Genomic DNA, 12,848 nt, shown 5'->3' on the forward strand with positions numbered 1-12,848 from the left:
GTTCGTGAGTTCGAATCTGGGCATAGAACGTCAGACGCAAGTTTAAAATCATCAACCTACTGAGCTTGGGGAGACCGCCGGTAGATGGCACCATCATTTTCCACCTAACTCCACTGATTGGAAATTGCTGTATGGCGATATGGTTGGTGTGTGGTAAAGTGATAGTGATAGGAACCGAGAGACACCCAGGCTCTCTCACACTCGGTGATATAAGCACATTGTCCCTGGGGACTCGGGTGAATCCGGGAAAACCTAACCATTTATTGATCTTGAGAAAGATGTATTACATATCTTTGTGTGGTAAAGTAAAGTAGTATCTACTTTGCTTGAGTCTGCGACTTTCAGTGGCTGTGGGATCACCCGCTTGCACATACCATCTTTGCCTCATTTCTCCTCCAAGTTGGAGCGATAAGTCTGATGGCTTTGGGCGAACTCAGGGGCATCACTGGAGGCGGTAATAGTTGTAGACAGATTAGTGCGAGCGGTACATTTTCATAATCTTTTCGTCCCCTTCACACTAGTATCAAAAGCCCTTCCGAATTACATTTCCCCTGAAGACGGAGCGTAGAATCGGTCGGTTTGTCGGTAAATCGAACAGAAAATTGACAAGTAAAGTAAAAAACAATGGCTAAGAGACAAATCTACATCGAAAAAGTTATGTACATACTCGTATTTTCATTTATTCAAGTATTATACAATGACACAAACTTCTGTTGATGTTACAATGGCTTTTGGCACACACTGCTTCCGATCACGACGGGCTAAGGTCATGGTAAAGTTTCAGATCGTCTGATACTCATGAGGTTCAGATTAGGTTGGTTGTTCAGACTGTGGCTGGTTCTTTTTTGATGTGCGGAGAAACAAAGAGACCTTCATGATGTTGGGAAGTTTTCGAGGTACTTTAATCTCTATTGGACTGAACTCGTCTACCTTCATACTAGACGAACGCTGAACATCTTGGATCGAATTCGGGATGTTCTTAGGTATGAAATCAGCATTTTCATGTTCATACTGCGTTGACAATAACTCCCGACGATCATTGTTCTCCGGTGAGATGCGCGAACCAAATATTTTCGACCAAGCGTCCACGTTGGTTGTCTTGAGGACATCTTCGTTGGTTTCGCTGAAGTAATCATCTCTCAATGGATCATCTATCTTCCTTGGATCCTGTGAATTGATCATCTCTGTTTCGCCGAACCGATTGTCCCATGGCCTACGGAAGTCTACAGCTTTCGTGTCGATCGGCACTGGTCTGACGGCGAAATTCTGAGTCAGGTCATCGCCTATGGTATTCTGAGGAATTGGTTGAAGTACTTCGGAGTACTTGCTCATTCCGTGTTGGAGGTTATCGTGTTCGTGATTGTGATTATGTCTACTGAGGTGATCGTGTAAATGCTTCGCAAAATGATCGTGGAGACTTAAGTGGCTGTGCTTATGATAGTTGCTGTGGTGATGATCATGGTGGCTTAAATGGTCGTGCTTGTGGCCGTGGTCGTGGCTATGACCGTGCCCGTGCTTATGAGAGTGATCGTGACCGTGCTTATGTGAGTGACCGTGGTCATGCCCATGTAGGTGTCCATGTTTGTGGTCATGGCCATGCCGGTGATCATGATGGTGATCGTGGCCATGTTTATGATCGTGGCCATGTTTGTGATCGTGACCATGTTTATGGTCGTGTTTATGGTTATGCCCATGCTTGTGATCATGGCTATGATTATGGTCGTGGCCGTGCTTGTGGTCGTGACCATGCTGATGCTTGTGATGATGATGATGATGGTGATGATGATGCATAGCTCCCCCTTTATTACCACCACCTCCTCCTCCTCCTGCTCCGATGACTATTACTTCTGTTTTGTCCGGATAACTACAACAACAATTTAACAAATGATAGAAGTCAGATATATAAATGAATATGATAAGTATTACTTAAGAGATAAGTACGTTAATGTATATAATGAGTATACTTCCCGTACTTACATCGGCAAAGGAAGAATACTGCTGCTATGCTGCATCATACCGTGACTCATGGCACCTCCTCTTCCCATTGGATAATATGGCATGTATGGCATCATGGGTTGAGGCATAGGAGGTGGCATCCATCCTTCTACTGATATTACCAGGTTCATCAGAATGAAAACAACTACTGCCGCTATGATTTCGGTGCTCAACAAACTCGGTCCAAACATTTTTCAGAATCCGGGAAGACAATCCTGAATATAAAGTGACAATCGTGCATGAATTTACGGTCCATAAATCAACAAGTGATTACACATGTGAGCAGAAAATAAATCCTAAATAATATAATATGGCAATAGTTCCTAAAAATAAAAATACGGCACGTAAATTTTAAAGTTGTTAAAGACTCACATATGAGTAGTTATAGTTATTTCAATGCTTTTTAATCATGGCAGCGGAAGTATATATCGAATATTTAATTGAAAATATTTAAATTGAAATTTCTGCGAATACACAAGCCGACGTTTGATATAACGATCCCACTCGTACCACGGAAAACGGACGTTATATTAGGACGTCATTATATATAACGAACGTTTGAAAAAAAATTTCCTTTATAAGAGAATTCATATTTGAATGGAACGAAAAAAAAAATATTATATTGATTTTTTTTTTCCATGCAAAAAAACCATTTGCAATAAAAATGCAAAATGCCAGAAAATAATAATAAAGTTGTAAGATTAATTGCACGAAAACACTAATGTGCAACGAATTCTCCAATACTAGTGATCATTTTTTGTCGCACTACGGTCATTTTCTGCACACGAGGGCTAATGAGACCGGGATCTACAAATTATTGCCGATTTCGAACGGCAGGATTGTTTTTTATACTCATCGATAGATTGGTGCACTAACCCCTCGATGGGGGAACTCCCCGTGGTAGCAATTTTTTTTTCTGCGATCATGTCACCGTTTCTATTGTACCCCTGTGTCAGGAAAGTTTTTCTGACAAGGACGAACCGGGTATCGAACTCTAAACATCCTTGGGTACTTTGGGCGAGTATCTTATCGACCTGGGCTACCGCGCTCTCTCGAATATCAAGGTTCAAAGTGAAACACAAATTTTTCAAATGAAAAATATGGTTATTGTGAGTTGAGACGAGTTCAGTCGTTGTATTGACTTGAATGGTCTTTGTAGTACGTTATATTGTCTGTAGTTGTGTGTGCGTGTGTGGTTTTCCTGTGAAACTCCGCGAGCCGGTCTCCCAATTAAAAAAGCTTCTCTGCAGAAGACAGTAGCCCTTCAACATGATACTTACATAACATGAAAATTTAAGCGTTTACCATCCTTCTTACTTTCAAATATGAAAGACAGATAGCAGCACCAATACGAAATGGAACAAACATAACTCTGACAGCATAGAAATGTTAGGGCCTCGCATACACTCAGAACACAGATCCCGGTATGCTCCGATTCATTAGAAACTCCGCAGACGAATGTATAAGAGGTTCATGTGCGGTCAAGTAGTAGTATCTACTGGCACGGCCATATCAACCCATTCTGAAGCTGCTGAGGGCATCAAGTGCATAGGGGCCTTGTATTAACCAGAGATTCGGCACTATGCGAATACTACTACTGCCTGATTACGACATGAAGTACGAAAATGTTTATCAACAAGAAGGGGAGAGAACACTTTCTAGCCTCCTATATAGTTTTTCAGGCTGGTAATGATAATTTACGGGGGGGGGGGAGTTTATTTATATACAGGGTGTCCTGTAAGTGCTAGCATGGCCTTTTTCTCACCAATTGTCCGTTGTAGAGATATGATTTCAATTTAAAAATTGCTCAACATGCGTTCAAAAATTACCCTGTACCAGTTTTGACAGTAAAAATACAGTGTGTAACAAAATAAAAAAATCTAAATTTGTATACGGTCCCCTGTGCTCCAACTTCCAATTAGAAAGGTGTTGCACTGTCTCTCCTGATGCCAAAAGAAAACTCCATGTTTCTAAGTGCAATTCACAGAGATATTCAAATTCGAAAATCGGAAGAAATTTGGGGGTGTTAAATACGGGTTAAACAGTTTTTCCGCATTTAGACTTGACTTAACCGCACTTAAACTTTTCAAAAGTTTCTCCGTTTTTCGAATTCTATATATAATATCTCTGTGTAATGTATAACACTTAGAAACATGGAATTTTTTTTGGCATCAGAAGAGACAGGATAACAACTTTCTAGTTGGAAATTAGAGCACAGGGGGACCATTTAAAGATTTAGATTTTTTTTACTTTGTTACGCACTGTATTTTCACTCTCAAAACTGGTACAGGGTACCTTTTGAACTTTTGAGCATTTGTTAAACTAGAATCATGCCTCTACGATGGACGGTTGATGAGATAAAGGACGTGCTAGCACTTACAGGATACCTTGTATCAATTGGGCTTCAGCTTCAAGTAATAACAGTTTTATATGATATAAACTGAAGAGCCAAAGAAACTGGTACAGGCATGCGTATGCAAATAAAGAGATATGGGACCAATCAGAGTACGGCGCTGCGATCGGCAACACCTATATAACACAACAAGTGTCTGGCATAGTTGTTAGATCGGTTACTGCTGCTAAAATGGCAGGTTATCGATATTTAAGTGAGCTGGAACGCGGTGTTATAGTCGGCGCACGAGAGATGAGATATAGCATCTCCGAGGTAGTGATAAAATTTGGATTTTCACGTACGACCATTTCACGAGTGTATCGTGAATATCTGGAATAATCCGGTAAAAAATTAAATCTACGACATCGCTGCTGCCGGAAAAAGATCATGCAAGAACGGGACCAACGACGACTGACGAGAATCATTAAACGTGACAGACGTGCAACCCTTCCGCAAATTGCTGCAGATTTCAATGCTGGGCCATCAACAAGTGTCAGCATTCAACGAAACATCATCCATATGGGCTTTCGGAGCCGAAGGCCCACGACACAAAGCTTTACGCCTCGCCTGGGCCCGACAACACCGACATTGGACTGTTGAGGACTGGAAATATGTTGCCTGGTCTGACGAGTCTCGGTTCCACTTGCTTCGAGCTGATGGACGTGTACGGGTATGGAGACAACCTCATGAATCCATTTGACCCTACATGTCAACAGGGGACTGTTCAAGCTGGTGGAGGCTGTGTGATGGTATGGGGCGTGTGCAGTTGGCGTGATATGGGACCCCTGATACGTCTAGATACGACTCTGACAGGTGACAGGTACGTAAGCATCCTGTCTGATCACCTGCATCCATTCATGTCCATTATGCATTCCGACGGACTTGGACAATTTCAGCAGGACAATGCGACACTCCACACGTCCAGAATTGCTACAAAGTGGCTCCAGGAACACTCTTCTGTCTTTAGACACTTCCGCTGGCCACCTAAATCCCCAGACATGAATATTATTGATCATATCTGGGATGCCTTGCAACGTGCTGTTCAGAAGAGATCTCTACCCCCTCTTACTCCTACGGATTTATGGACAGCCCTGCAGGATTCATGGTGTCAATTACCTCCAGCACTACTTCAGACATTAGTCGAGTTCATGCCACGTCGTGTTGCGGCACTTCTGCGGGCTCGCGGGGGCCCTACACGATATTAGGCAGTTGCACTAGTTTTTTTGGCTCTTCAGTGTATATATGAAATATATGAATAAACTTCAGCTTCAAAATAAGCAAAAAGATTTTTCGATGAAATAAAAAGATAACATCAAACCGAAGTCCTGATAACTATAAACACTTTTTTTAGTGATAACAATACCAGGATGATAACATTATGTGTGATTATAATAAGCGGCGTTGACAGACTGTATTTTTAATATTTTGTGTTTATATTTTTTGGATCCCGTATAAGACTGATGGAACGTGGTAAATGTGTAGAGGGTGTTTTGCGAAAAAAAGAGTGTCTGAAAAGAATAAAAATTCTACTATTGATTTCAAAATAGAAGTAAAATTATCCGAAAATACGAGCAAAAAGAGAGAAGAAATTGAGCTGTTTCATCTCCGTGAATTTATATTTGGGGTTACAATTTTTTTTTATGAAGTGGATAGGGGCGTAAAAAATGTCGATATGAACCTTTATTTATTACAACATAAATTACATGAAATCGCAGTAAAATCGACCGACATATCAGGGCCGCAACTACGATTTTTTTTGGCCACTTTCCCGATTCGTGATGAAATTACACAATTTTTTTTAATACAGGGTGTCCCACAAATTCGGAAATAGTTTAAAAATTCATAGAAATTGAAGGAATTCTTATTGCGGTTTTAGAAAAAGTAATTCTCACGAAAGGGGTTTTTTGGTAAAAAGTTTTTTTGAAAAAAATTTAGTTCAAATTGCTGTCGACAGTGGGCGCTGGAGGAAATTCCGGCAGGAATGATTGGTTTCGAACCTTTCTTCAATCCCTTCTGCGTCCGAAACATTCGTAAAGCTTCACTGAGGTAAAACAACTTCATTCATGTTAACATCACAATGAAAATACTATGTAAGCACCAGTAACAGGAAAAATTTAGAACTGAGCTATTAATCGTACACCCTGCATTTCATAGGACTTCGATTTACATATCTCTAGTGATTTCCTTTCGGGGAGCATCCCCTATCGACAAAAAGTTGAACTAATTTTTTTGCACCGGGAAAAAATCCCCCTTCGCGTGGATAACTTTTTCTCAAACCGCATTCAAATACATCAATTCCTTCAATTTGCATGAATTTTTAAACTGTTTACGAATTTATGGAACACAATTTATATTATGACTAGTTACCTAACCCTTTGAGCAGCAATTAGAAATCAAAATGTCATATTTTGGATGGAATCGTATGTCATATTTTCATTGTCAAAATCAAATGTCATATTTTTATTGGAATCGGCAGAGTTATGATGGGTTTATCATTACCCATTGGAATCCCGTATCACTGATTATGATTTCAGGTTTTCGAAATGTCATATCTTTTGTAATGAAGTATCCTTTCTTCCGATTTTCAGCAGGTGCAATCTAGAGTGTATAAGGAAGTCTTCCATTGAGAAATCAACTTGGCAAAATATACGTCCTTGTCAATACTAAAATAAGAGACTTTTATAGAGACGAGATATCTCGTCATTGCCACTTAAAGGGTTAAATAACGATTGAGAAGTTTAAAACTAATTGACATTAATTTAGCATGTTTTTTTTTATTATTGTAAATTTCGTTAATTGCACATTTAATTAATATAAACGAATTAATTTAATTAAAATAATTTGTAATTATTATTTCACAAAAATTCTTGTGTGCCACGGTACAAAAGAAATAGGAAAAATTGTTATTTTTTTTCTATTCTAAAAAAAAATTGTTTTTATTCATGATCATGAAAAAAACATCTCAAATCAGAAATCGATAAAATTTCTAAAACTTTCATTTTTGAAAAATCATAAAATAATCGAATTTCTTTTTGTAAACAAATTAAAACAATACTATGGAACTCTCTTTCATTATATCTTTTAATTTTCAAAAATGTTCGTTTCATACGAAAATTTATATGAAAATTACTTGCAAATAAAAACAAAAGCGTTGCGCAAACGCGTCAGTCAAAAATACTCGGACAGGGACTTACCTAAGAAATATATAGTTTTTGCATAGATCAGAAATAGTATCCAAAGACGATTTGTTTACTTCAGGACTGAAGTTTTGGTTTTTGAATAAAACATGAAACAAACATTCACTGTGGCAAGTCGAACATCATCTGTAATTTTTTCTACTTTTCTCCTTGTAATATATGGGGCTAGAAAAAAAAAAAAAAAAAAAAAAAAAAAGGCAAGAAAGAGAATTAAGTGCTCGAAGTATGAAGGAGAGAGTTTGCGTGTCCACATGAAAAAGTTACGATGAGTCTCGAAAATTGACTTAAGACTTTCTAAAGATAGTTCATAAAACGCCCCAAGAACTCCACATAAATCACCATTGAAGAACCTTTCGAAAAGAACGGTTTTTTTTAGTCGTGATCCTTTTTTCAGTATCTTCACGTGAATTACGGTGTTTTTATTTACAATATTACGAGGTCCATATATATTTTTTAAATGCTTTTTTACTCGTTTTTTCCCCTTGGATCGTCCCTGTGATCTAGAGTTTCCGTAACCTAGTTTTTTTTTACAAATGTGTCTGGACACACGCAATAACCCTGATAATAAATGGAAAGATTCTCTTTTGACTTACTACCGCTTTCTTTTTTAAAGAAACAAAAATTATCATTGTGTTCTTTTAAAAAGAAAATAATGTACTCAAATAAATGATAGTTAATAGTATCTAGATTCACATGAGAAAATTTCTTTCTAAAAAATGTTCTAATTATGAGTCTGGTTGAGAGGGTTTCTCAGGAAGGGGTGAGTTCATGTTTTTCACATGGTTCCCCAACACTGTGGTTGCCATCATCTAAGGAGGTGTCTAAGGCACATTGCTGAATTAGATGAAGTACGAAAAAGCCTGGATAACCAAGTGGAGATCGAGATGTTGTTCGGGAAGAAAATTCACATTCCTCTGTGAGGAAACGAACCCCCAATCTCTCACTGTCCGGGCGAGTGTTCTAATTATTGAACTACAGAGGACAGACATTTTCATTCCTTAGAGCAGCGGTTCACAACCGGTGCTCCGCGGCGGCTCGAAGAAAATAAAATGAATCAGTAAATTTGATAGATAAGTAAATAATAGATGCCTATAAGGTTCTGCCATAAAAATTAAGTACGAAAAAGGGCTCCTCGAGTAAAACAGGGCTCCGCCACAAAGATTCTACACTGAAAAGGGCTCCGCGAGTAAAAAAAGGTTGAGAACCGCTGCCTTAGAGCATATGTATGAATGTTGAACGGGACTGCGCATGGACAGCCTCCTAGCTTAGCTAATAGCTCTTACGACGTTAGCCCCCAGATGGCGACATACAGAGAGAAACGATGTCACTCTCCGCTGTTCATACGAAGTACGAAAGCCTGGATAACCAAGCGGAGATCGAGATGTAGTTCGTAAGAAAATTCACGTTCCTCTGCGGGGAAACGAACTACCAATCTCTCACTGTCCGGGCGAGTGTTCTAACCATTGAACTGCAGAGGACAGACATTTTCCTTCTTTAGAGAATATGTATGAATGCTGAACGTGATTGTGCGTGGACAGACTCCTAGCTCAGCTAATAGCTCTTACGACGTTCCCTTATACAGTAGATGCATTGCAGGCTCGTGTCAGCAGCCGAATGGACTCTCATTGCGAGAACCTTGCTTCGATCCCTGCACGTTGCACAGCAGTGGTTTTGCTAGGGTAACCTGGTGGTGTGTTTATAAATACGCAAATTAATTCATTCTGAAATCTATTCCCCTTCGTAAATAAGTGTTAGGAATCCTTTACTTCCCATTCAATGAATTGAGACACAATATTTTTCTATAAAATTATGTTTTCCGAAGATCAAAAGAAAAAAAAAGCCCCGTTTCTAAAAATTACCACAAATAAATCGATAGAAAAATTCGAAGATATTATTACCTTTGTTTTTTTCTTTAATGTCTACAAAAATGGACAATGTATGATTGTTTCTTATTTTAGCCAGCGTCATATAAAAGAATAACAGCACGTTAATGGATGTGCCTCGCAATTTTTTCGATTATTTTCGCTCAAAACTCAGCATTTGCTCTCCAATCCTCCAACCACCCTTCTCTACGGAATAGTGAATCGCGTGCCACACGAAAGCCACATCAGATTTCAGAACAAGAAGAGAATATATTGATTTATTATTATCATTATTTTTTTTTTTGTTCTTTCTCTTGTTTCGTCAGACCATGAAGCATTTTTAGAGAATCCTCTTATTTTTAGGTGCTCATGATTTGACGTGCGCACGTCTCTGTCAAAGTGTGCGACTCGTATTATTATTATTATTTGTCAATACAAAGACAGAGGTGACTGAACTCACTTATGTACCAGATTGAGAACAAATCTTTCGAAGTGAAGTTAATTATATTTTATTGAAAAGTCATTAAAAATATTTGAAAAGCATATGAAATTCAAGAAATTAATTTTTTGACAATTTTTTTATGAATTTTATACATAAAACAGTCTTTTTTTATTGCAAGCATACTGAGATCTGTTGAGGATAGCACCTATAAATTAAGCAGTAAACTAATGTATTCTGGTGCAATAAGTTGAACGAAACTTCATTGCCTAACGTAGTGTGGTCCATAAATACTTTCTAAGGGATCTCAGCTGGACCGATGCAGGATTTTCGGGACCACGTGGATGGGGGAATAGCGCGAAATTGACCTTCGCTAAGGAGGGTTCAGTGGAGAATTGACCTCCACTGGGGGCAGGGGGTACCGCGGGACATTGACTTATTCACTTCCACTATAGGAGGTCCGCAACATCAAAAAGGTTGAGAAATATTTGTCTATCGGATCACCAAGGCCTACCAGACTTGACCATAGCATAGAAAAATGGTCTCAATATTGCGGTCACTAGAAATGGAGTAAGTCGAATAACTTATAGCATGGTTCTGATACTGACTTGCCAATACTTCGACTAACGGGAATTTAATTTCTTATTTTTAGACGTCATGGTATGTATATTTACAGGGTGGGCAAAACGTCCGTAGAAACTTTAAAAATTCATAAAAACCGGAAAAATAACTGAAATAAAAAACGGTTTTTGTAGAGTTACCATCGCTAGATCACGGAAATTTTTTTGACAGGAAAAAAAACAACTAAAAACAGCCTATAGATGGCGCTGGTATGAGCGGTACGGTTCCGGGTGTATCGATCCGGTCCATCCAATCTGTCGGAACTGAAAGATGTGATCCGCCGAGAAGTGTCATGTATACTACATCCGGACCTTCTGTACTCTGCAGTTGCTGGATTTGTGTCTCGCCTGCAATGTGTTATTCCCTGTGGCGGTGGTCATGTGGAACACATACTGCTGTAATAAATGATTTAGAGGCATTCTATTCGTTATTTGAGCATATTTTATTTGACTTGTATACGTCAGCCCCACCGATCGGCCGTCTTTTTTTAGTTTTTTTTTCCCCTGTCTTTAAAAACTTCCCGTGACCTAGCGATGCTAACCCTGCAAACCGTTTTTTATTTCGGTTATTTTTCCGGGGTTTCTGAATTTTTAAAATTTTTACTCACTTTTTGCTCATCCTGTATTACCCGTCCTGTATTTTTATCGGAATAAAATCTACAAAACTTAGTTTAAAGTATAAACCATATCTGGAAACAGGCCCGTTACTTCAACTTTTTCCTGGGGGGGGGGGGGAGCATAGGCTCAATATATGTATGCATGGTATATACATATTTCACCTTGTTAGTCCATTTCCGTTGTACCTTTCAAAGCAGGGGGTGGGGGGCGAAATGACGGGCCTGTCTGGAAACCGGTTAGCATCTTAATGGACTTGATGGGGAATTATTTTACAAACAAACGCTCAAGGTGTCAACACAACGTATTTGATTGTATTGACGCAAAGAAAAATAGGCTCAATAAAACAGCTTGTGTTTCTATAATTACTTCCCGATATACGCCATTTTGAATTCAGCAGTTTTAGAAATGCGGTCTACTGGAGCCATGAGTACCTTGATCAAAGATCAAGTCGAACTGTATTGCGCCTGATCATTTCGATTTTAGTTGGAAAATATTTTACTTTGAATGCATTCCTACTTGAATTTTTGTCATTGAGGAATCGGAAAGTGGAGACTGTTATCTGAAGATTACAAAAATCATCGTAACAGTACCAGGGACTCCATGGCAAATGATGCTCTGCCTCCCTTACCTAGCTAGAAGTACTAGTCTACGAATTTAAATGCAGGGGTATTCGAAAATAATCATCGGATTTCAAAGTAATATATTTCAAAAAGTATTACAGATAGCAGGATGGATAATTTCTCTTAAGCGGCAGAGACATTTAAAGTTGTTTGTTTTTTCCACTACTTATAAGTTTTATATGTGGCCTCCTTTCGTTACGTGGCACACATATATACGGTACTCCAATTCCTGCCCCATACCCAATACATGTTCGTAAAAGCGATGTTAATTTGGTTCTTGAGCTTATTCAAGAACACCATTCCGTTGGCTCTGGAGACATTTGTACAGCGTATCTAATGAAACCCCAAAAAGTCACAAACAAAGGGTAAAAAGTTACAAATAGTAAAAGATCAGAAGCCCTTATAGGCTCGTCTGATGGGACGGCGAAGCAAGTGATGATGTCGCATATTTCACAATACAAAACACTTTTGGAATATTGAATGTGTGTGAATAAAAATTTAACTTTTGCTCTTTCACGCCCCGTTTACTTTTGAATAATACAATTTATATGTTTTAAGTAATATTTTTTTAAAACCCGATGATTATTTTTGAATCCCTCTGTACTTTCAAAAATCACGATACTCAAATATCACTTATCTTCCATGTACCTTTGTCGCACTCGGGTAGCCCTTGCGTTAAGACAGTCTTGTGGATGACACTCAACCAAGTGTGAAGAAGGTTGTCATCTTCATCAACGAGCGCAATAAGAGTTCAAAAAAATGTTACTACAGTTTAACTTTTCCACGTGGACATCTCTTCATTCTACAGAAAAAGCATTTCTAGAGAGAGAGTTGGCTTCTTAGTAGTATCACTCTTCCAGATCGCCTTATCCAAGAGGTGCTATCCCCGGGATAGGCATCCCCCTTCCTTTAAGGTATCCGACTACCTTTCTTGTCACTTTTCTTTAAAATGGTTCCGGAGTGAACTTTAAATACATTTTTTGTTAGAAAGTGTCTCGAAATGGTCAAAACAGTGACAAATTTTGGTCTATCTATTATATATTTCTATGAAAAAGTCGTTTTTATGTCAAATTTTAGGCAAAATTCATGTGATAATCGAAACCTG

The 12,848-nt window shown here is 38.6% G+C and overlaps 1 protein-coding gene across 1 annotated transcript; it reads right to left on the reverse strand.

Moving 5' to 3' along the window:
- Positions 1-642: 642 nt before the first annotated feature.
- LOC149081664 (uncharacterized) lies at positions 643-7,685 on the reverse strand. The gene is made up of 3 exons (XM_089236841.1): positions 7,582-7,685; positions 1,978-2,210; positions 643-1,864 (listed from the first exon to the last, which is right to left on the reverse strand). Exons 2-3 carry the CDS (start codon positions 2,184-2,186, stop codon positions 811-813), a joined length of 1,263 nt encoding a protein of 420 aa, XP_089092967.1. The 5' UTR covers positions 2,187-2,210; positions 7,582-7,685; the 3' UTR covers positions 643-810.
- Positions 7,686-12,848: the final 5,163 nt, after the last annotated feature.

The sequence above is a fragment of the Pholcus phalangioides genome, unplaced genomic scaffold (assembly GCF_987345545.1).
Source record: "Pholcus phalangioides strain wild (caught in Gottingen) unplaced genomic scaffold, Ppha-v1.0 ptg000009l_1, whole genome shotgun sequence".
Classification (NCBI taxonomy): domain Eukaryota; kingdom Metazoa; phylum Arthropoda; class Arachnida; order Araneae; family Pholcidae; genus Pholcus; species Pholcus phalangioides.

What these genes read in the sequence shown, in the direction of transcription:
- LOC149081664 (XM_089236841.1), bottom strand. Translation starts at nt 2,186, where the DNA reads ATGTTTGGACCGAGTTTGTTGAGCACCGAAATCATAGCGGCAGTAGTT. An exon ending in AGTATTCTTCCTTTGCCGAT is followed by an intron (nt 1,865 to 1,977) that starts GTAAGTACGGGA and finishes TTGTTGTTGTAG; the next exon opens with TTATCCGGACAAAACAGAAG.